Below are 23,072 nucleotides of genomic sequence, written 5' to 3'. Positions count from 1 at the left end.
CTGGCTGGGGAGAAGAGGGAGTCTGCTAGGAAGGCTTCCAGGGGGGAGAGGGGAGGGTGGAGGGACCAGCCGGGCATTGTACGGTGGGCGGGTTGGGGTCCCCTACTGTGGGACAGTACATTACCCGGCTTGGGGGACGGCGGAAGAGAGGACTCTCGGGGCAGGCGAGGACGGAGGTTGGAGGAGAATGATGGGGGAGATGACATCTTGATTTGTGTGTTTTCTAACGTTTTTTGCGCAATTGTGTTGCTTTTTGTTGTTTCTTGTTGATTTCTTTCCTTGTTTGTTTCTCTTCTTGTTTCTTCTTTTTCTTTTTTTTTTTTTTTTTTTTCTTCTGTTCAAGACTTGATAGACAGATAGATAGATAGATAGATACTCAAGACTGCGCAAAGCGGAGTCTTTATTACTATTAGACAATAGACCTTTTTGAGATTACTATTCCTTTCTTTCTAGTGCTTTTATTTAAGAGCCGAACCCTTCAATGAATGTCAAATGTACGGGAGCGACTCCACCACACTGTGCTTAGATTAGATATGGCCAGAGCTAGTAGGCATCTTTGTCGTCTACAAGAGAAGATTTCACCATGTTTCTGAGACCTTGGTAGGGCACAGGAAGACCATCAACCCCATGTTGATTGTAGTAGCTGAAGTTGCGGGTGGCAGTTCACAACTCTTCATTTGTAGCGATATTTGGCTCAGAGTCGGTTTTGGGTCGGGTTCAAATTCAAGATCTAGGAGCCCACCTAGCTCACGCTGAATTTAGGATATCTAATCTGGTAAAGCCGCTAATAAAGTTCAAACAAAATAATCTAAATTTGTTAGATTTAGAGTATAGTGGCACGGTGAGCCAGCCTTCAGGGGCGACTGATATTACGCTTGAAGGAGGAAGTGGCCCAAGCAGGGCTAGGAGCGAGCTGTAGAAGGACCGCTCTTGTAACTAGCCCAAGTCAATATAGACTGGCGACGGAGGAGTATATGACACTTACTCGCGCCACAACAGGACATACCAATATACTCATCTTAACCTGTACGTAGCCACCCCTCTTGGTGGCCATCTGGGCGCGCATAGCCAGCGCCATCACCCGCTCGAATCTTCATCTTCGGATAATATAACAAATAAGCCCCCACCCAAAATAAAGAGGGAGGCTGTCAGAAGCAGCCCAATACTAGGGTCCGCCCCTAGGACCGTGGAGAATGATATGGCGTTCACACCGATCGGAAGGGCCTGGCAGCCTGATATTTGACTATAGGAAATGTATGATTGTGTAGTTGATAATTATTTTGCCGTTTTACAGTATTCAGTGCAAGGTGTTCGTAGAAGTGTTTAGTGGCCATTTGTACTCAGATGTCCTTGAGCAACAGGAAAAAAAACGAAAGTCAAAAACGGAACGCTAACAGAAAACCGTCTAAAAAACAGAGAGAACGTCAGAAAGCGAGCAAATAAACACGTTATCTTTTCCTATCTGTCTCACCCACCACCCGCCCTCTCCTGCCATGAGAATCAATGCCAATCTGGTGTCGCCATTGAGCTCTGGCCAGCCTAAACCTCCCTCGTTATATATAGCAACGAAAGACAAGGCCTTACCAATTAAGTAATATAATTAACAGACCAGCCCGATTCTAAGACTAACCCTGAGGGCTGTCGAACGTAGTATAGTCTTAGATATATCAATTGGAAGGGCCTGGCAGCTCCTCACGAGGACTGCCAGCATGACGAGGATTAGAGTCATCATGTTAAAGGTCATTATCCCTTAGTATATCGATTGAAAGAAAAGGATTTTGTTGGTTCAAGTATCTTTTTGAAGTCTGTGGTAAAGGAGAAGTAGTAGTCAATGGTTCAGAGGGCTTTCAGTGGGTGTGCTTGGTAGTGTAAGTCTTCGTTAAGAGAAAAATTCGAATCCGAAGTGGACTTGGGGAAACCCCTTTCTCGCTGGGTATCGGTAGGAGTGGTCTCTGATGGGACCATTGTACCCTGGCTTGCTAAAATCTCAATTGTCCAGTATGAGATAAAGGGCAAGGCCTTCCAAACAAGAAATACAATTTTTAGGACCAGCCCAATCCCAAAGGTAGCCCCAGTAATTGTAGAAGGGGATGTCGTCTTAGCTACATTTAACGGCAGGCTCTGGCAGCCCTGAAGTAGGGCCGCCAAGAAGAGAGCAATATTGCAGCCTCTATAATAGTTGTAGGAGGTGTAGCCTTAGCTACACCGATAGGGAGGGCCTGGCAGCCCTGAACAAGGACTGCCAGGATGAGGAGAATTGTGATGACCATATTAAAGGTTATTTTGTCTCTTGGCGTAATGGTTTGAAGAAAATGATTTCGTTGGAACGGAACAATAGTAGTTGTAGTGTGGTTGGTCATTTTTAGTGTGCGGAGGAATATCTTTACTGCCCAGGTGGTGAAAGTGATCGGAGGTCGATCACCATTTTATGGTGATGCCATTCCGCTCATTGGCGGTTGAATCTCCACCTCTGGATATGCCGACGCCCCCTAAATGACGAGGGGAACCAATAAGACTAGGCCGATGCCCAGGGTAGCGTAGAGAACCGTAGCAGACTGTGAAGCCTTGGTCATGTCTATCGGAAGAGCGTGGCAGTCCTGAAACAGGACTGCTAGTATGACAAGAAAGATGGTAGAGTTCATTTTTGTTTCCGGAGCTGATGGACTTGGTATTTTGAGCAGTGTAGAGGAGCTGTAGCCGCTGTTTGGAGGAATATTAACGCAAGTGTGTGATGGTGTGATTGTTGGGAAAGGGAAGAATTCGAAGCTGAAGCGGACTGGGGAGTTGTCGCTGGGTATGTGGTCGGAGCCACATATATAGGTAGGGCCTGGCAGCTCTGTAAGTGGGACTGTCAGGAAGAGAAGAACTATAATAGTAGTATCGTTGCTCATTTCGTGTTTACAGGACGATACTGCGAGGAAAGAAGATGACAATGCAGCTACTTCACGGGGAAGGTGCGACAAAATAGATACTATCGCGAAGGGAAACAGCCATCCTGAAGAAGATGCTACACATGCGGAGAGCTAGGCGACTGAACGGATTACAACGCATTGACTACCTATAGTTATATATAAATATTTTTATGTTCCCTAGGATACTTTGCGCGGTATCGACGAGCGTAGTCATCCTGCCGCGACCTGTAAGCCTACGCGGCAGCTCATGAGATACTAGGTCCTCAACTTGAATTCATCAGACTATTCATTCTGTTCGTTATTGAAACGACACATTAATACACATTGTTGAAATATCGCCTCCAAGGAGCAAAAGAATATACAATTTCAAAGAAACGACTATTTCTTCTTGCCAGTAATGCCGAGAGCGTCAGTGATAGAACTTAAGCCCAAACTGTCAAGCAGCTTGTCAAGACCCAAGCCACCGAGCAAGCGATGCACAAGAGGCCCCAGACCGAGACCCTCAAGCAGGCGGCCAACAAGCCCAAGCACGCCAGTCAGAAGTAGACCTACGGCGGCGATGATCTGGAACAAAGGCTCGCTGAGAAGGGCCCAGAGGGGGTTCAACTGTCTCTTGGCATGAGGCATATCGGCGATCTTCTTCTTCCCATTCTCAATGCAACTAACGACGGTATCTGTCATTTCTTTGATCTGGTCGGCAAGGGCATACTCTTCGGGAGACGCTTCGTGTGAGGCAGCGCGAGCCTTCGCTGTCGCTGCAATACGACCATCTGGATCAAGAGCCCGAATGGCGCCATTGCACTCTTGGAGGATGCGACCACCCTCTTCAAGAAGCGGCTTCACATCTTTTACCAACTTTTCTTCATCCAGTTCTTCTTTCGGGGTACGCTCAGCTCTCTCGATGTGCTAGTGCATGTGTTAGCAACTCACTTCTGCAGCCGCTCAATCAGCAAGGGGCATACCTCTGTAATCATCTTGCAGATTGGCCGAACACGATCCAAAGTCTGTCCAATAATGGCACTCATCTTCTTCGCCAGCTGTCTATCTTCTTCAACCTTCTTTTGCTGCTCGAGCTCTTCTGGCGATGGACCTGGCTCCTCCTCGACGACCTCTTCTTCCTCCTCCTCCTCGGGCAAGTTCTCGAGCAGAGTACACTCGCCCAGCTTGTTACCATCATTGTCCACGACGAACCCATTATCATCGATCTCCTTGCCCACGAGAGTGGCCAAATTACCCGAGGTCAGCTTTCCGATCAGATTACCGTCGACGTCTCGGACTTCACCCTCACGGGTAACCTTGCGCCCTGCCATAGGGTTGACGCTTCGTTGCTTCTCCTCCGGCTCCCAACGCTCTGCTCGGCCGATGGTGTTTCCATTCTTGTCCAGGATATCCCCGTCTTCGTCGACCTTGCGTCCCTGGAGTCGCTTGGCGTCACCTTCAATGACACGGCCGATAATCTTACCACCGGAAGTGACCACGCCATCCTTTCCAACTTCCGCGTCGTCAAAGCCGAAGAAGGCGCCTTCCGGCTTCTCTTGCTCGGCGCCAGGTACAAGCTCAGCTTTCCCGATGACCTTGCCATCGTCACCCCAGATTTGGCCTTTACCATCAACCTTCCGCCCAGCAAGTCGCTTGTCACCTGAGGTAATTCGGCCAAAGACGTTTCCTTGGGCATCCACGACATTGCCGGCCTTGTTGACGATCTTACCTTCGAGGATTGACAAGTCTTCTTCAACAACCTCCTCCTCTGGAGGCTCGTATGGCTCGGCATGGCCTTTCACGTTGCCAAACTTGTCAATAATGTCTCCGTCCTCATCCACAGTGCGTCCGCGCAAGTTCTTCAGTTCACCTTCAGTAACCTTGCCGACAATGTTACCATCGGTGTCTTGAACAAATCCTTCCGCATTCACAACCAGGTTCTCCAGGCCAGCGAACGGGCCTTCAGGCTTCTTCTCGCGCTCATTCTCAGGAATGAGCTCCACGCGTCCAATGGGCTTGCGACCGTCCCAGATCTGGCCATCGTCGATTTCTTTACCGGCCAGTTCCTTGGGGTTTCCTTCGACGACGCGGGCAATTGGAACTCCGTTCGGTCCCATAACATATCCCAGCTTGTTGCAGGTCAATCCATCCAGCTTCGATAGGTCGACCACCTCAGGCTCCTCAGGCTCTGGCTCATCCGGCTGCTCATAGTATTCAGCCTTTGCAATAACATTTCCATGTTGGTCAGTGACCTCTCCATCCTCATCAACCGGGCGACCGAGGACCTTCTTTGGTTCACCATTAACGATCTTGCCCACACGCTTGCCCTTGTTGTCCTCAACCCAACCGTCTTCCACGACATGGAGGCCGTCTAAGCCAGCAAAGGGAGGTTCTTCACTATAGTCCTGCTGGGGAAGCGTCTGGGCCCGACCGATCACATTGCCGCGGTTATCCCAGAATTGGCCCTGGTCATCGAGTGTAGCCCCAAGCCGAGTGAGCTTCTTCGGGTCGCCTTCAACCAGCTCACCGACCGGCTTTCCGGTCGATGGGTTGATAATCTTGCCCAGCTTGTTGCATTTTAATCCTTCAAGCGTAGAGAGGGGGGCAATTGCTCTTCGGTGTCATCAGCCTTCTCTTCCGCCGTGCTTTCCATCTCCTTCGTTTCGGAAGTAGCTTTGTCCACCTCCGCTGGTCCTTCCTCGCTGACACTCTTTCCAGCACTCTTCGTGCCCTGAGAACCCGACTTTTGGGATCCGGCAGCACTACCAGCACTTCCGGCTTTGGACACAGGCTCGACACGTCCGACAAGGTCACCTTCGTCGTCGAGGATCTCCCCTTTCTCGTTCGGCGCATAACCGACGAGATCCTGAGCATCTCCCTCCACAACCTTGCCGACTGTCTCTCCAGCCTCGTCCTTGATAAAGCCCCCCTCCGAGACCGGAATTCCATTCAACTCAGCAAGACCACCGATCGTCTTCTTCGCCTGACCTGTGTTTTCCTCGATCGCCTCCGGAAGCGCCTCAACACGACCAATCAAGTCGCCATCATCATCCAGGATCTCGCCATTATCGCCAACGGCATATCCGACAAGATCCTGGGGCTCCCCCTCCACGATCCTACCAACCGGGTTTCCATCATCACCCAACACCTGACCCCACTCGCTAACCTCGAGTCCCTTCAAGAAAGACAAATCAACACCGGTAGTGGTCGCCAATGTCTGTTGACCGGTCCTTGTCAACGCCCCAGCAGTGTCCGTTACCTTACCCGCCAGACCACCCGCCGGTCCCCCAACAGACCCAGAAGCCTGCGATTGTGTTTCCTCCGGCGCATCTCTCTGCTCGCCCTGCATTGTCTTGCGTGGTTTCGGTGACGGAGTGGCCGGCTCTTCGGGTACGTCTTCTTCGATCGGCTTGCGGCTCCGGACCTGGAGCTTCTGGGGGGTTCTCTTCAAGGGGCTCTCCTCGGCGACATGTCCAGCGCTCGAGCCTGATCCGGCTCGTAGCTTTCGGGGAGTACCAGTGGCTCTCTGCACTGTGGGAGATGACATGTTTGATTCGGGAACAGTATATGAGGGCGGTCGTAGACTGAAAGGGGTCTTCAGCGGAGAGAAGGGCGATGTGAGTTGCTGTCCTATTTTGTGAAGTTCAATAAGATATTAGATTAATGGATATAATACAATTGTTAATGCTCGTGAATCTTTTTGGAACGTAATAATCATGCATACAAGAATAGCGGATACTACACCCCAGATACTGAACGCTTGTGCTATTAAATAACTTCAGCGTCGCGATCGAAGCTCTCAATACAAGATATCCCAGATCCACATACGTCATGTCCACCGCGTCAAAGATCCATGTACGTCATATTGGGGTGACATTCTTGTGGCAGGATAATCAGTGTACAGTCCATAGATTCTTGCAGAGTTTCCTTGACATAATGGTTGAAGTATGGCAGACCGGGTATGGCAAGAATGTGTCTAGACATATCTCTATATCAGAACTTATTATATCTTTACAAGCCCTTAGTATATTCTGCATCACTCAAATAGTTGTATAGAACATCTACTTGAGAATACACCCACAATGCTACGGAAAAAAGAACAAAGCAAAGTCGCTCTCCGGCATCGTATACAAACTTTCTAGCCCTACTACCCGTAATGCTTGTGTGGCCCGAAACCTCGCCACAGGGTATAATTACGTCAGTCAAGGCGATCAAGAAGGCTAACATTGGACATTAAAGAATAAGCCTGGAAGATGGATGGTCCAATCCCCCTAAATTATATTGAAATATATCAGATACGACTGCAGATGGACAATACAGTAACCAGACCCACAGCCTTATACGCAAAACATATTATATTGTATGTTTGTGCAATTCATAGACAGACTCAACCTTAATATCTATTGGCCGAACTATGCGATGAATACTCAAGTCCTAGTAAACAGACCCAGTACCTGTTGAGCCAGACAAACCCTACCCATGGGTCTAGACACAACCACACGGGCTGAAACCCGCCTCACGTCATCAGCGTCCATACGTCAATCCCATCATGCAACGTGCACCATCAGCCAATCCACATCTTTCGGGGGAGTCGACAGTAGTGATCGACATGATATCAACGGCTCGGCAGATGGTGTGGGCTTCTAAATTCTCCGATTGGAGGCGTGCAGGGATGGGTATGATCTCATCCGGGGCTTGGAGAGCGAGAGACTGTAATGCCGGCGTGGGTATCCACTACTCTTTGTCACAGGTTGGTGGGGTTTCTTGAGATTTTGTGGAGATTCTTGGGATATACTGTGAACGTATCAAGTTCATCAGGGCCGTAGTCTTATGCGGTACACAGTACAACACGCAAATCAAGTCCATCGCTTTCTGTATACTTCATAGATCCTGCAGATTCAGATATTCCCTGCGGATTGACGCAATAATGACAGTTAATACGGCCTTCCTTGTAGAACTTAATTAAAGTCTAACAGCGAAAGCATAGTGGTCTATCATTCGAGGCCCACGGAAGTCAATCTCTTGTTAAGTGCCACAATGACGATCGCTAGTATGGACAGCACAGTTAGACTACTGTCAAAACGGCCTAGCCCTTGTAGCGCAAAGGTAGCGCGTACTCCAGTCTTGCAGAGTACATTCGACTGATCGGTCGGTATACCACCCCATGTAGATCTCTGATACCTTTTGGCCGCATGGACGTTCGTTATGATCATGGGCAGGCAGACACATAGCAATTTTAGCTACCAGATATACGGTATTCGTCTCTTTTCTACCTGTGGTTCTTCTGGTAGAACACTTACCCTCTATAATATCCCTCGTATCCATAATAGATTAAACGCAAATGACGCCAGCTTACTTTCCAAGCTCCTTTCCATGAATTCTATAGGGCAGAAAGCCACAGCCTGTGTTGCATCGCATCAAAATGTGATCGGGTAATATTTTCTCGGGGCAGGTAAAGGGCCACTGTGAAGTTCTGTTTCGCTGCTATTCTTGTTTTCCTCTCGTACTAGCTCACCTAACTGACGTAATTTGTGACCTGTGGCGAGTTTTCAGGCTACTTAGACTTTTTTTATATTAACGGAGATTAAGTGGTGGAGCTGCCCAATCTTGGCGGGACTGTATAGTACTGCATAGTGAGTCAGCGGGCTTCATTTCTGGCATAACTCGCTGCATTATGGTTTTAGTGGAGTTTAATAGGGCGTTGGGGATAGAGTGAATATGCAACGATTGCTCTTCTATATAGACTCAAAGACTCAGAGACTGGAGGTGGACAGGTATTAGCATGTCAGAAACAATTGAACTTAGACTCAACGGATAGTTGAAGTATGAGATATTCTGGGTTAGGGAATAGAACCGTCGTATATATAAAATCTCTCGATGATGCACTTGCGGCAGAACACTAGACGACTTGAAGATAGCATAAGACCATTATACTAATAACCACAAAGACGAAACTAGGGAGAGAACAAGAGGAATAATGACTATTTTGATACGAATTCAGTATTACCTGAGTCGATATATCGCTCACCAAACGTACTATTTACCACCTCAAGCCCGGGATGCGTCCTCAGACCAGACCTACTTCGTGAAGAAAGACCATTTCTGCTAGCGAGAACGGCAACCAGCATTGCAACATTCGCAAATATCGAAACTACATATACAAATATGTTGTCAATACAAAATGCCACGGACTCATACCATTCATGTCCTAATGATTGAAGTGCATGAAATCAGGCAAGATCTTGGGCACAGGAGTAGCACGTGGGCGAAACTGCCCTACTGGTTTGGTAGCATGCCATGCATTCCATCGCGAAGCAACCACACCCGAGGGTGATCTTCTTCGACGATTTGGACTTTGCAATGTGAACGCCAGTTGTTCGGTAGGTGAGTCCTTGCGCGCAGTTTGGCAGCGTACATGTCGTCGGTCAGCGCATTAAACGGACTTTTGAGGCACTCCCATTGGCTTCGCTAAGCAGATCACACCGGTCGCAAGTACCATCATCAGTGAAGTAAGCCATCATCTAGTCATTGCCTTCTCCATGGATGATCTTGCAGTGACTGAAAGCCTTCTCAAACTGGACCCTAGGAGCCTCCTTACCGGGTTCCACCAGCTCATCGCGCAGGACCAAGCGACTAAATAAAGCACCTTCGGTATAACCCAGCAAGCGGCCGACGTCTAGCAGAGGGCGAGCCAGTAAAAATAAATTGCAGGAGCTGTAGATAGCCACCAGTCTGCGAGAACCCTCCGTGGATAGACAGGCTCGAAAGCCCGCTAGACCAGCACCAATAATTATCGCTTTAAAGCCCGATTCGATGGCGCTAGAACCCTGAATCTTGGCTGGCCCTGGTTAATCTTAGATCCTTGTGTATCATAGGTCTAGATGATCGCTGAACTTCACTTATCCGACAGATTGAAAAGCCCGCGGAGGAACGCAAAGTTGATTCCTACATCACGAAGTGACAAGTCAGCGTAGTAATAGATGTAGGGACTGGATGTCAATCATTAAATAAAACAGGGATTGAAGATAGCTCAAAGTCCTAAGACAAATTCGGCTATCACAAGCGATCGGCTCATAAGGGTAGCTTTCATAAAGTGGAACTTTCGCGAATCCAGGTAATTGGACAAGAGTCATTCTACAATAGCATGATCTATGATGACAGACTAGAATAGATAAGCTGACATTAGTAGGACAAGAGCTCAGATTGTATTTAGGACTAGGGTTACCCTTCCGCGAATAGCAACTTGGGAGGCAGGTTCGGCTCTTCTCTAGACTGTTTGAGAATCTGAGGCCATGAAGGATACCACACAGGCCCTCAATCGATGCAAGAAAGACCAGGAGCTCGTCGCAATACGCCCAGTGTCACCTTTAAACCTTCCCAATGTGAAGCTTCGGGACAATGAAATTGTAAAGATTGTTGATAGGCAGTGGAGAAAATTGAGCTCGGGGAATACCGCGCGGGATTGACTCGGTGGGCGAGCTCAACACTGATTTGGTTTGCATTTGCATGGTGAATGTATCATTTACAACGAGGCTATGGTTGGTATAGCTACCCGAGATTACTAGGTCGTATTCACAAAGTAACCAACACATCGCGGCCTTAGGGCAATCCATCCCATGTTAGGAAAGTTCATACGAAAAAGGGAGAGATGAAGGAACATCAATCAACGTGCTTTCTTTTTCTGTTCCTGGGTCAATGCCTCCCTATTTTTCAAACATATTTCAAACCTTTATTTGTATACTGATATGCAGCGTGCTGTGATGGACCAAGTTGACAATCGCCCAGTCAGCCTTTTAATTCTACAATGCCTATAAATAAATTGGACACCCCGTCAGTTCCCGGTTGTAGTTTTAATGGTAGACCCGATTGCAACAACCCTTTACGTCAAACGCCGATGCAGATTAAAATGTCGTTCTAGGCGGTTGTAAGCAAGAAAAGATATAAACAGCTCGGCAGCCCTGTCTGGAAGAGCACCTTCTTGGGTTACATTCGCGTCTAATTGCAGCCCTCTAAGGTGACACCTTGTAGAGCTACACTGGACATATTCTCATGGAAGGGAATATGACTGAAAGGAATGTGGAGCCTTCCTTTGGGAATACAAGACTTGGAGCTAGGGCGTTTGATTGCACTTGAGCCGGCTAAGCCTCTATTATGCCAGACTAGACGTTAAGACATTTGCATACCTCTGTACTTCGGAGGCAGAAACAGTAAGAGCACTAGAGACCAAATATCTCAACATTGACTGGCGCCATATGAACGTTTGCTCTGCTAACAAACGGTAGAGGACAGTTTAGAGGCGCAAAGCTCCTCCACCTTATATGTTAGATCATTCAATGTTGATGATAGAAAGTGCGAAATAGCCCCAAGAAGAGTGCCTATCGGTTCTCGCCCATTGTGCGCTCTTCCGAGCACAGTCTGTTGTATCAAGCAAAGAACTTTGCTAATATACCGAAGCTCATAGAATAGAACCTGGGCTGTGATACGCTGCTCAGCAACAATATCAAGTTCGAAGTCACCGAAATATATTGGTGTAACAGGGAGAGGTTCCATGAGGTTAACAGGGCTCTTGGCAGGTGAGTGCTGATCGATGCGATCGAACACCGTTCGATACCACGACAAGGCTTTTGACATTGTGGTAACAATCAGGAAAAGAATACTGGTGTCTTTAAGGCAGTCGGTACATTCTCGAGATAGAAGCTGATCAAGATTTTGTGCTGCCGTGCGGTTGATCTTCAGGATGTGGTCATTCGATGGCAAGCCACAGCCCCTTTCCAATCGACATGTGGCCTCAGCGCGGTACATCTCTTGCAAAACATCGAATGCTAGACTAGTGCATGGGCATAGGTTTCTTGAAGTACAGGGATCTGGAGGTGAAAAGTAAGACTCTGACACAGCCGGCTCCAGTGGGGGATACGATTCACTTTCTCCGAGGAAAGGTAAGGACTTGGTCTTCGGTTGTCCCGGTAGGTTATTTATTGTCGTGCCAGCGTAATCTAATGGAGCTGGTATAGCCGGTAAACCTTTGCCATCATCATCGCCTGGCCGAATATATATACCGTCGAGTTCACACTGGAAGTCAAATGAGACGGGTTCCAGGCCTGAGAAGAGAGAAAAGTCCGACGAGTTCACAGGGCCTCCAGACATCAGATGTTCAGCCACCTGTATATCTTGAGCTATCGATTGGTCAAAGGCTTCCACCCGTTTGAAAGGAACTCGTCTTTCAGTTCGCATGTAAGAACTCGATAGTCCATTTTGGGTTGCTGTCGACCGTCCTTTCCACCGATACGGACCGTAAACACAATGTTGCTGCACCGATTCGCATCGTTCGCAGCGGGGTTTCTTTTTGTCGCAGCGGACTTTCAGAATTGTACAACGGTCACAAGTAGACCGAAGTCTCCTAGGCACCTGGGTTTTATCTGTATGTTGCTGGTCGATTGGTCCTTTGTTGGACATCTCCATTCTGAGACGCTGTACCATATGTCAGAATCATGTACTCAACATCTGCGTACATGGAGATGCGCAAGGCTACATACTCATGCCTCACAATGATATTCCGTACATAAATGCTCCTGAAGAATACCGAGGGGTGGCATCCGATGCACACGAGACTACAAATTACGAATACCTCTATATACGCGCGGAACACTAGCCCATAGAAGCCTCCATTCTCGTTTTCAACACATACACCTCCCAATCGCTTCGCTAAAGGGCTAGGCAGCAAACAAGGATTAACTTTGGAAAGCTCGTGTTGAGAGAGCACCCACTTAGGGAACATTTCCCGAAGCTGGTAAGAACTATGCGTGAGACGCCAAGGTGATACAATAGATCCCACCCGCTACGATGGTTCAGTAGTAGGTACCACAGACATGGCTGTCCCTAGTTCCCTGGGGCCCTTAAGGCCTCACGAGCCGAGGATCAATTGGCTGGACAGCCTCCAATCTTCCTAAGTTTTGTTTGGACCAGTAGGATGACAGGATCTGTCCTACCTTGTGATGTGCTAGGGGTTTATAGCAAGACATCTGGACTTGGCCAAACGTGGCTAGCTGTGATATCGATCCCAGATACAGGTTCATTGGTAGGGTCAACTGCCTTATCAGAGTTCATCCTTCGCAGGGGACGTGATACGAGCCCTAATACAAGGGTCGGGACACCCCGTCACAATGCAAGCCGCTCAGTAGGCATCAACATAACCGGATTTAGCAACTAAGAAACGAAACTCGTTTATCGCTACCAATAATAGCGAGCAGTGCTACCTTAGTATTCCACTACTGGAACAATGTAACACTACTAAGAATAGTGCATTGTGAGCTGGTGGAAGAAGAAATACTAGTTGAACGAACACTGCACTAGGGATGATCAGAAATTCTGGCCCACGGGGTCAGCCGCACATGTAAATTAAATTTACGGTCTTCTTGGACTGGGTAGACATGAGTATTTGGACACTGGGCAACATAGGTGGATTATAAACTCGCCTAGACCTCGATGATGGACCTTGGAGTACGAGAAGCCAAAGAAGACCGTTTCATGCATTTGGTTACTCCATGATGCGTATGTAGGATACCAGGGGGTGCTAATGGGCCATCCACAACATGTCAATAGATGGGTCATTCTTGGCTTGCCATCGACCAAGAGCCCTCCCAGGAGCCTTCCCTGACCTACAACATAGCGTGTGATCTGAGAGAGCATCTGAGATGTTCAACCAAACCTACCGACTAAGTACTGTGACCATCAGCGTGTTAACGTTATGTGGTATCATAGAACCTGGTATTGGTCACTGAGTGCTTCTCAGTCGGAGAGACAAGAGACTCCAGCCTTGCGCAAGTAGGATATGATGTCTGTAGTGCCATTACGACTATCCTGACTTGCCTTTAAAAATATCGGACAAGCTACGGAGGGTATTTGGAATAATACATGTTGGTGTGTGGTGATACCGCCCAATTTCTCGTATTCATTGTTCAGGGTACCAAGTCACTGTGTGAAACAGGAGGCAAAGGCTATATCAACGTGATAATTTGGACTGCAAAGCCACTTGTTCAGAGTCCGAGAAATACCAGAATAGCTCATTTCTTATGAATAATCCCCTATTCGCTGCCAGCAAATTAATTGACTCCATGTATGCATTAACCAAGAGGATAGTTGAGTGTATCTGTGGTGTTCTACGGAAGCCAAATATCTATAGCAAAGGTCCACTACACGTACTGCAGATTACTTTCAAGTGTTGAGTCATAGGAATAGGGCCTAAATCGTTTCCATAGTTTGAAAATTTGATTTGACCTTATAGAGTGCGAGCGATATACGGGGCCTATGTCATCAAACATGGTAGCAATAGGAAGCGTCACTCTACCGTCGGTCACCGAGAACGGGGCATGGACGGATCAAGGCCACTAGTTGACCAAAGCGTACGGGCACCAAATTGTAGATAGGTGTTAGTAGCATTCATTAATATCATACAGTGTGATGGATCCTGTCTCTCCATCTCTTGCCTGTCGCAAATTATGTCTGCCAATGGCGACTTCCTTGGTGAAGTAGGCATATACTAGGCAAAACATTAATTTACGGATACCTAGGCAGCAGAGGTGCCTTAGGATCGACTAATGTGTGGCTTTGCATAGGTACATGGGGGGTACTCGATATAGTGCGCATGATGTGCCTGTGTCCAAGGCACACCTGCCACTGCCCGGGGGAACCCCTAAGAATATCATTTCCCACCAGAGGGTCAGACGACATCTACCGATGGAAGACAGTGATGCAATGTCCATATCCTCTGAGATCACCTCTCAGCCTCAAGTGTCACGTTCCAGCCGTGAAATCTCTGGTGCCTGCATCTAGCAGACCCGTGTCCAGCCCTGAACCGACGGCATCCCTGCTCTTGACTTAAGTGATATTGCCATGCAGATGACCTCGCGCTAGAATTCGAACTGGCTCTGATGTTACATCAGTAAATTTCTTCAATATTCAGGTGGACCAAGGTCGGGAAGAAGTGAGCTATGATCTGTCTTGTGGCTTTAAGAACGGGGGTCTGTATAGCTGGTTAGCTTGGGGAGATACTCAATAGATTGTGGGCTTTGCCTCCGCTTGAGTTCAGTTGAAACGTTAGGTATTGTCATATGATCAATAATGACATGATTGTCGAATGCTATTCGCCACGGTTCTGAGGGCTGAGAGAGAAAGCTATTTCCGGTTTCGTGTTATTGCGCGTGGATATGTAGACCATTGTGATTCCCATGGGTTTCCTTGAAAGGTCTCGAATACCTATAGCATGTTGTGAGACTAAATGCAGCCTAACTTGCCCAAGCTAGGCAAATACATGTGCGATTGTTGGTATGATAGTGGAGGCCATTGTTGCTGAAATTGGGCTTTCTGCATTGCTTCATCACAAGATGGAGAAGAAGGCGGCGCGGTGTAGTCATCGTGAAATGCAGGCAGCCGTGGGATATCTGCTAATGATCTGACTAAGTGCTCTGACCTACAGTAAGACCTATTCCATCTCTGCACATATATAGCATTGCTAAGCTTCGAGAGTACATAGGTGTTTCCCGAGCAGTTCGGAAGGGTTTCAGCTACCGGTAAGCGGTAACCATCAGCGAGCACGGAATAGCATAGCTGATGTGATCCTATCGCCGAAAAAGCCTGAACTCATAAGACCAGGGATAGGTATCTATGGCCATGACCCGAGCACCGTAAAGGCTTGCTTACATCCCGAGGTATCCGAAAGGGAGCGGCAGCTACCGATAATCCATTTTATGGGACCCAGACTATCGGATCCACCCTCGGTATGCTGCCTCTTGTGATACGTCAGAGTCGCTGTAAGATGTGATGAAGTGCCCTGATGTCTGTGAGCAGATGCGCCCATAAGATGCGATGCCCGTATCGAGCCAACCTTACAGTCATCATGACTGCAACGCTGAGGCTAACCCTTTATGTATAGTTATCTCGGTGTTCCAAAGGGGTCAGCCTGGCAGTCTTATGGATGACAGGGCTATTGTGGACAGACATCCTGACCGGACGAGAGCCGGTCACATAGGCTTCATGTTAGACATATAAAGATACATAACCCCAGTAATACCTGCTGCATGTAAAGAATCTCAGTAGCCCTCAAGGCCAGGAGCTTAACTGTCAAGATCTAGTCCTTTCGTCAGAACCATGTTCGAGGAGTGCAAAGAGATTGTTCTCTTCGGGGACTTGACCTGTGACTCGGTCGCGGGTCTTCGAGCCCTGGTCAATATTAAAGACAATCCTCTTTTGACCTCCTTTTTCGAACGAGTTACAGCCGGTCTTCGAGAGGAAATTGGTCTTCTTCCGTTCTCGCAGCGTCAACGATTCGTCCGATTTACCAAATTTGAGGAGCTTCTCGCTAGAGCCCAGCGCTCAGCTTGTCCCCATCCTGGACTTGAGAAGGCGTTAGCGTGCACCTATCAACTGGCATGCTTTATCAGGTGGGCTTCCTACGCGACTGAATAGTATAGTGTGTTGGACTGACTGGTGAGGGCAACAGGCAATACACCTCTCCCGGCCGCAAGTATCCCTCGATTCATCGGACTTGCCTCATAGGTCTTTGTACTGGTCTCCTCAGTGCAGCGGCTGTGGGGTGTTGCGAGAGCATCACAGACCTCCTCCCCCTGGCGACACACACAGTACTTATAGCGTTTCGCGCGGGTCTATTTGTTGCCGATGTGCGTGACAGACTGGAGCCGCCGGCTGGGTCACCCGTGGCGTGGAGTGTTCTGATTCCTGGCTTAGATGGTGACACAGCTGTCTCGATCTTACAGAGGTATAGTGAGGAGAAGGTACATACGTTGACCCATACATATACGCACATTGTACTGATACCATCGATAGGGCCTTCCCGCTACATCAGCCCCATACATCAGCACATATGCCAACACCGGAGTTACTCTGAGTGGCCCACCGAGCGCACTTAATGACCTTCTTAATTCAGGCTGCTTCCCAAAGAACCGGTCACTTTCTATTCCTATATACGCCCCGTACCACGCTTCTCACCTCTACGGACAAAGCGACATAGACAATATCCTCCGAAAGGCTAGGGCGACGCAGTTTGCCTCATACCAGTGTCAATTCAGTGTTTTATCTTCCATCACTGGACAGAGCATCGGGGTCGAGACATACGGAGCACTAATTGGTCACGCCCTGAATGAAATTCTCCGGGAGCCCCTTCGACTGGACCGCATCGTCTCTTCCCTAGGTGAGACATTGTTATCAGAGTCACCCGTACGAAGCTGCACGATCCTTCCCATCGCCACACTCGTTGGCCAAAGCTTCGCTGCCGCGCTCCGAAAGCAAGGAGTTCCAGATATAATAGTAGACCCGTGCATGAACTCCAGTGTTGCTGTGCAGGATGATCGAACATCCACCACTGGACATCTAGGCCATTCTAAACTAGCCATCATCGGATACTCTGGCCGGTTTCCTGATGCCAATAATACCGAGGAGTTCTGGCAACTACTTCACGAGGCCGCGACGTCGCCAGCATAACACCCAGTAATCGTTGGGATATTAAAACGCATGTGGATCCGAGTCTCAAAAGGAAGAATACCATGGGCACGCCGTACGGATGCTGGCTGAAGGAGCCAGGCCTTTTTGATGCCAAGTTCTTTGCTCTAAGTCCTCGAGAAGCACCGCAGGTTGATCCTGCGCAGCGTCTCGCGCTTATGACCGCGTACGAGGCAATGGAATTTGCGGGATTTGTGCCGGACTCAACACCTTCTAGTCAATCTGATCGAATTGGAGTTTTCTATGGCACCACGAGCAACGACTGGGGTGAGACAAATAGCTCGCAGGATGTTGATACATAGTACGTTTTTTTATTTGTTTTATTTTTCTATTTTATCTGTTTTATTTTTTCTTCAGTTGTGCGCTGCCAGCATATAGCTTCCCTTAGTCGTGCTTTCCTTCATTTTTTATGCTTCTATACTTGGTTATTGCCTATTTCATTTGCAGGCATAGAACTTCGCTGCTAACAGAACTCCCACTAGCTACATTCCTGGCTCATGCCGAGCTTTCATACCAGGACGCCAAAACTTCTTCTACAAATTCAGCGGTCCAAGCTACAGCGTTGACACAGCCTGCTCTTCGGGGCTAGCCGCCCTCCACCTTGCCTGCAACTCACTGCTCAAAGGTGACATCGACACAGCCATTTGCGGTGGAACTAATGTTCTTACCAATCCCGGTAGGCACAATGCCCTACAGTCCCACATTGCCTGATACTAACACATCCCAGATATCACCGCCGGCCTTGATCGTGGGCACTTCCTCTCTCGAACAGGAAACTGCAAGACCTTCGACGACGATGCAGATGGATATTGTCGCGGAGAGGGTGTATGCACAATGATTATTAAACGACTAGAGGATGCCAAGGCAGACAATGATCCCATCGTCGCTGTGATTCTTGGGGCGTACACCAACCATTCTGCTGAGGCAGAGAGTATTACTCGGCCGCATATTGGGGCGCAGAAGGCTATCTTCGAGAAGGTGCTTACTTCGGCTGGCGTTGAGCCTTATAGCGTGGGGTATGTGGAAATGCATGGTACTGGGACTCAGGCTGGTGAGTGCTGCTCTCTCGATATGGTTGAGGTTGATGTGGCTTTACTAAATTGTGTGTTTGTGTAGGTGATGCCAGGGAGATGAAGTCCGTTCTGTCGATCTTTGCGCCTGAGACAGAAAGGCCACGTACTGATGCTGAGAAACTGTTTTTGGGCTCTGCGAAGGCTAATGTTGGCCATGGGGAGTCAGTCTCTGGTCCTATTGCTATGATAAAGTCGCTCATGATGCTGGAACGGAACGAGATACCCCCTCATTGTGGAATCAAGACAAAGGTGAGATGGATTTCGTCCCCTTCGAATGGCTATATATTGACTATACCAAGATCAACAGTGGCTTCCCGACGGATCTCACGGAGCGCAATGTCCACATAGCTAAGAAGCCTGTTCCATGGGAAAGGCCGGAAGGTGGTGTACGCCGAATCATGATTAACAACTTCTCCGCAGCCGGTGGCAATAGCTCTGTCTTGATCGAAGATGCGCCAGTCTTTGAGCCCAAAAGCAAGGAGGCTGATCCTCGCGCTAACCACCTCATAGCTGTCAGCGCCAAGTCGAGTACTGCGTTGGTAGCTAACATCAAGTCCTTGTTGTCATACATGACTACTACAAAGCCAGCACTCCCCAGTCTATCATACACAACGACTGCCCGCCGCATGCACCACCCATTTAGGGTCATGGTAAGTGGGTCCGACCTGTCTGAGGTTCAGGCTCTATTAGAGAACAAGCTCGTGTCTCCCACGGTTCAAAACCGAACCAGGGCCGCCCAGCGTGTTGCATTCGCATTCACCGGCCAGGGATCGCAATACATTGGCATGGGTGAAAGTCTAATACACTTCAGTACCTTCCGCAGCGATATCGAGCGATATGACGGCATCGTACAAACCCTTGGTTTCCCTTCCTTCTTGCAGTTGATCGAATCGAGAAATGGTGATATTTCCGAACTTCCGCCCCTGGTTGTTCAGGTCGGAACGGTATGTATCCAAATAGCCATGGCCCGTCTATGGCGATCTTGGGGAATAGAGCCCTGTGCCGTGGTCGGCCATAGCCTCGGTGAGTATGCAGCACTGAACATTGCTGGCGTACTTTCTGAAGCAGACACCATTTTCCTGGCTGGGAAGCGGGCGCAGCTGTTGCAGGAGAATATTTCAGCCAACACCCACGCCATGCTTGCTATCGGTACCGGTGTGGAGGAAGCGAGATCGCTGTGTGGGGATCTGGAATACGACATCGCGTGCATCAACACATCAAGAGAGACCGTCTTGAGTGGGACGAATGAGCAGATCGACCGCATACTCGATGTACTGTCTTCTACAAATCTCAAGAAGACTAGACTTCGTGTTCCGTTTGCATTCCATTCTTCCCAGATGCAGCCCGTGCTTCAGAAGTTCAAGGCCGCTGCATGGAGTGTTAAATTCTACGAGCCAAAAGTTCCTGTCATCTCGCCTCTGCTTGGAGAGGTCATCACATCGAAGCAACCATTTGGACCAGAATATCTAGCTCGCCACTGCAGAGAAACCGTCAACTTTGCCGCTGCACTCGAAAGTGCAAAGACGGATGGAGTCATCAGCAGTGCACTGTGGATCGAGATAGGAGCCCATCCCATTGTGTCAGGATTACTGAGAAACAACCTCGACTCAACACTCAAGACCGTTCCAACCCTGCAGCGTAACAAGGACACCTGGAAGGTACTTACCGCCAGTTTGTCTTCTTTGTATGAGTCTGGTGTCGACATCAGATGGTCCGAATACCACCGCGACTTCATCCCGGGCCTTTCAGTCCTACGACTCCCATCATATAACTGGGACCTGAAGGAATACTGGATGCAATATGTCAACGACTGGTCTTTGTACAAAGGGGATGCACAGTTCCTAAAGGGGGCACCTGGGCTATCGACGACCTGCGTCCATAAGCTCGTCGAGGAGAAGAAGGACGGCAGCAAAATCACCGTTGTCGGTGAGGTGGATGTCCTCCGCGACGATGTGGACCCGTTTGTTCGTGGCCATCGTGTCAATAATCTCCCTCTCGTCACTCCATCTGTTTATGCTGAAATGGCGCTAGTGATTGGAGAATATCTCCGTAAGCAGCAGACCAGACTGTCTGAAGCCCTGGTGGATTTACAACATATGGACGTGCAACGACCTTTTGCGACCAAGAGTAAAGGCAAAGGTCCTCAGCTTTTGCAATGCCAAGTCGTGCTTGATTGCGAGACCTTCCAGGGATCTGTGGAGTTTTGGAGCGTCACACCAGAAGGCAAGAAGCTAGTGAGACACGCAATCGCTCGCATCACGTTCCCAGATGCGAAGGCCGCTCAGGCGGAGGTCCAGCAGCGTGCGGAGAGCATTCTACAGGAAATGGAAGACATGGCTGCAAGAGTCAATACTGACGAGCGAGTACAAAAGTTCACCGGTAAGACCGGATACAACTTGGTATCATCACTCGCCTCCTATGACCCCGAATACATGGGTGTTTCCTGGGTGCTCCTGGACAGTGCCCGGTTGGAAGCTGTTGCGACTGTTAAATTCAACAACCCTCGAACAGATGGAGTCTACCATGTAAATCCATACCTGATTGATAATCTTGGACAGCCGGCTCTCTTCGTTATGAACGCTAATGACCAAGCCGATCTCAGCAAAGAAGTATTCGTCAACCACGGCTGGAAGTCCCTGCACTTCTACAAGCCGCTGTCAATCAATAATACCTACCGATCACACGTTCGGATGAGCGGGCCAGATGCTGATGGCCTGTATGGCGGAGACATGGTCGTCTTCGAGGGTAAGGAAGTTGTCGCCCTGTACAAGGGTATAAAGGCACAAGGAGTCCCACGAAGGCTCATGGATTATATTGTTCACATGCGAGACGATACCAAAGCCGGTGCTCCTGCTGGGGGAACTCTTCATGCTGGCCATATTGCTGCACCGAATTCAGAAGCCGATCCGTTAACAGAGACTGTCAGTATAGCTAACGGCCCAGATAGTTGGAAAGCCGCACTCAAGATAATATCGGAGGAAAGTGGTGTCCCGATCGCCGAACTGTCGCCCGAAGCAGCATTCGATGATCTAGGAGTGGATTCGCTTCTTGCGTTGCTCTGCGCCAGCCGCTTCCGCGAGGAACTAGGCTTGCACTACGAGTCATCCATCTTCCTGGATCATCCCACCATCAAGGAGTTAGAAACATTCTGGAAGCAGGGGGCACCCGAGACCGGAACAGTCACTGTGAGCGGCCGCGACGCTGTCCTAAACTCCATGTTTGCCGAAGCAGAAGCAGAGGTCGACCAAGACAAGAGCAGTAGCGACGGGGACCGATCATCACTAGGCACCAGCTCGTACGAAGTTATCAATGCCAACACGACAGAAACCACGCCGGAGATCAGCAAAACTTGTTTACCCAAGATCTCCGCAACCTCGCTTCTCCTACAGGGCAACCCAGCTCTGCCCTCAACAGTCAAGACTCTATTCCTGCTCCCAGACGGCTCCGGATCGTGTTCCTCCTATGCAGGGCTTCCGCGTATCCACCCATCCATAGCTGTCGTAGGCGTGAACTGCCCATTCATGAAAAGCCCAGAGTCCTACACATGCGGTATCGACGAGGTCACGCAGATGTACATCACAGAAATCCGGCGGCGCCAGCCCCATGGACCGTATGCGCTCGGTGGATGGTCTGTGGGTGGTATCTTCTCCTATCACATCGCACAACAGCTGTCAGCGCAAGGCGAGCAAGTCAGCGAGTTGATTCTCATCGACTGCCCGGTCCCCAAGGGTCTGGACCACCTCCCACGCCGCTACTACGAGTACTGCGATACGATCGGGCTACTCGGCGACGTGAACGGAGTCAAACGAGAACCGCCACCCTGGCTGATTCCCCATTTCGAGGCTTGCGTCAACAGTCTGCATTCGTACCACGCAACACCCTTCGTCTCTGACGACGTGCCCCGTACACAAATTATCTGGGCCTGCGACGCGATCGACAAACACTGCGAACCCAAGTTCGAGCGGAGACCAGACGACCCGGAGGGACTGAAGTTCCTCACTGCCACTAGAACTGATTTTGGTCCGTGTGGCTGGGAAACTCTCCTCCCGGAAGAGGATATCACCTTGGATATGATGACGGGGGCTAATCATTTCAGTATGATGAAGGGGGAGTTTGCGAAGCGCTTGAGTGAGATGATTGAGGGATTCTTGATGATTGGAAATTGAACTATTAGATTTGTTTTGCTTCAATGCTGTGTTTGTGTTTTATTTTATCTATGCTTGGTAGTTATATTTATTGTTCAGTGTCCGCAATGCACTTTTCACACCAATGCCTTGTTCTTTCCAGGGACATATAAAGCTACTAACAGCATGTTAAAATCTGCATGATTATGACAATGGTATCTGCTATTTTATGCAAGTGGCGACCGTCGACAAATCAAATGAGCCTTCATCTCTTCAAAAGAGAACTCGCATAATGAACGTTCCCAAATCACAACTACAGTTGACCTACACCAAGTGATCTACGAAGATTCTACGAAGATTCCAGCTATTACCTAAAAATCAAATTAACTCAGTAGTATAAGGCCATTCCTACTCATATTTGGTATCACGAAACCAAGCTAACTAAACATTACCACAAACACAATAACAATCCA

General features: G+C 48.9%; 4 protein-coding genes across 4 annotated transcripts; 2 read left to right on the top strand and 2 right to left on the bottom strand.

The window, feature by feature from the left end:
- Nucleotides 1–3,290: 3,290 nt before the first annotated feature.
- Nucleotides 3,291–6,438, bottom strand: ANOM_009045 (LEA domain protein; the record flags this gene model as incomplete). The annotated part of the gene is made up of 3 exons (XM_015554301.1): nt 3,291–3,818; nt 3,875–5,458; nt 5,575–6,438. The coding sequence occupies 3 exons, from the start codon at nt 6,436–6,438 to the stop codon at nt 3,291–3,293; spliced, it is 2,976 nt and encodes a 991-aa protein (XP_015404278.1).
- A 4,721-nt stretch (nt 6,439–11,159) lies between these two features.
- Nucleotides 11,160–12,122, bottom strand: ANOM_009044 (uncharacterized protein; the record flags this gene model as incomplete). The annotated part of the gene is made up of 1 exon (XM_015554300.1): nt 11,160–12,122. One exon carries the CDS (start codon nt 12,120–12,122, stop codon nt 11,160–11,162), a length of 963 nt encoding a protein of 320 aa, XP_015404277.1.
- Nucleotides 12,123–16,034: 3,912 nt separating this feature from the next.
- Nucleotides 16,035–17,384, top strand: ANOM_009043 (putative polyketide synthase; the record flags this gene model as incomplete). The annotated part of the gene is made up of 3 exons (XM_015554299.1): nt 16,035–16,327; nt 16,387–16,678; nt 16,731–17,384. 3 exons carry the CDS (start codon nt 16,035–16,037, stop codon nt 17,382–17,384), a joined length of 1,239 nt encoding a protein of 412 aa, XP_015404282.1.
- Nucleotides 17,385–17,446: 62 nt separating this feature from the next.
- Nucleotides 17,447–22,641, top strand: ANOM_009042 (putative polyketide synthase; the record flags this gene model as incomplete). The annotated part of the gene is made up of 5 exons (XM_015554298.1): nt 17,447–17,703; nt 17,885–18,078; nt 18,130–18,453; nt 18,519–18,724; nt 18,775–22,641. 5 exons carry the CDS (start codon nt 17,447–17,449, stop codon nt 22,639–22,641), a joined length of 4,848 nt encoding a protein of 1,615 aa, XP_015404281.1.
- Nucleotides 22,642–23,072: the final 431 nt, after the last annotated feature.

The sequence above is a fragment of the Aspergillus nomiae genome, assembly GCF_001204775.2.
Source record: "Aspergillus nomiae NRRL 13137 chromosome Unknown contig00274, whole genome shotgun sequence".
In the NCBI taxonomy this organism is placed as follows: domain Eukaryota; kingdom Fungi; phylum Ascomycota; class Eurotiomycetes; order Eurotiales; family Aspergillaceae; genus Aspergillus; species Aspergillus nomiae.
This window is presented reverse-complemented; position numbering and strand designations above follow the sequence as displayed.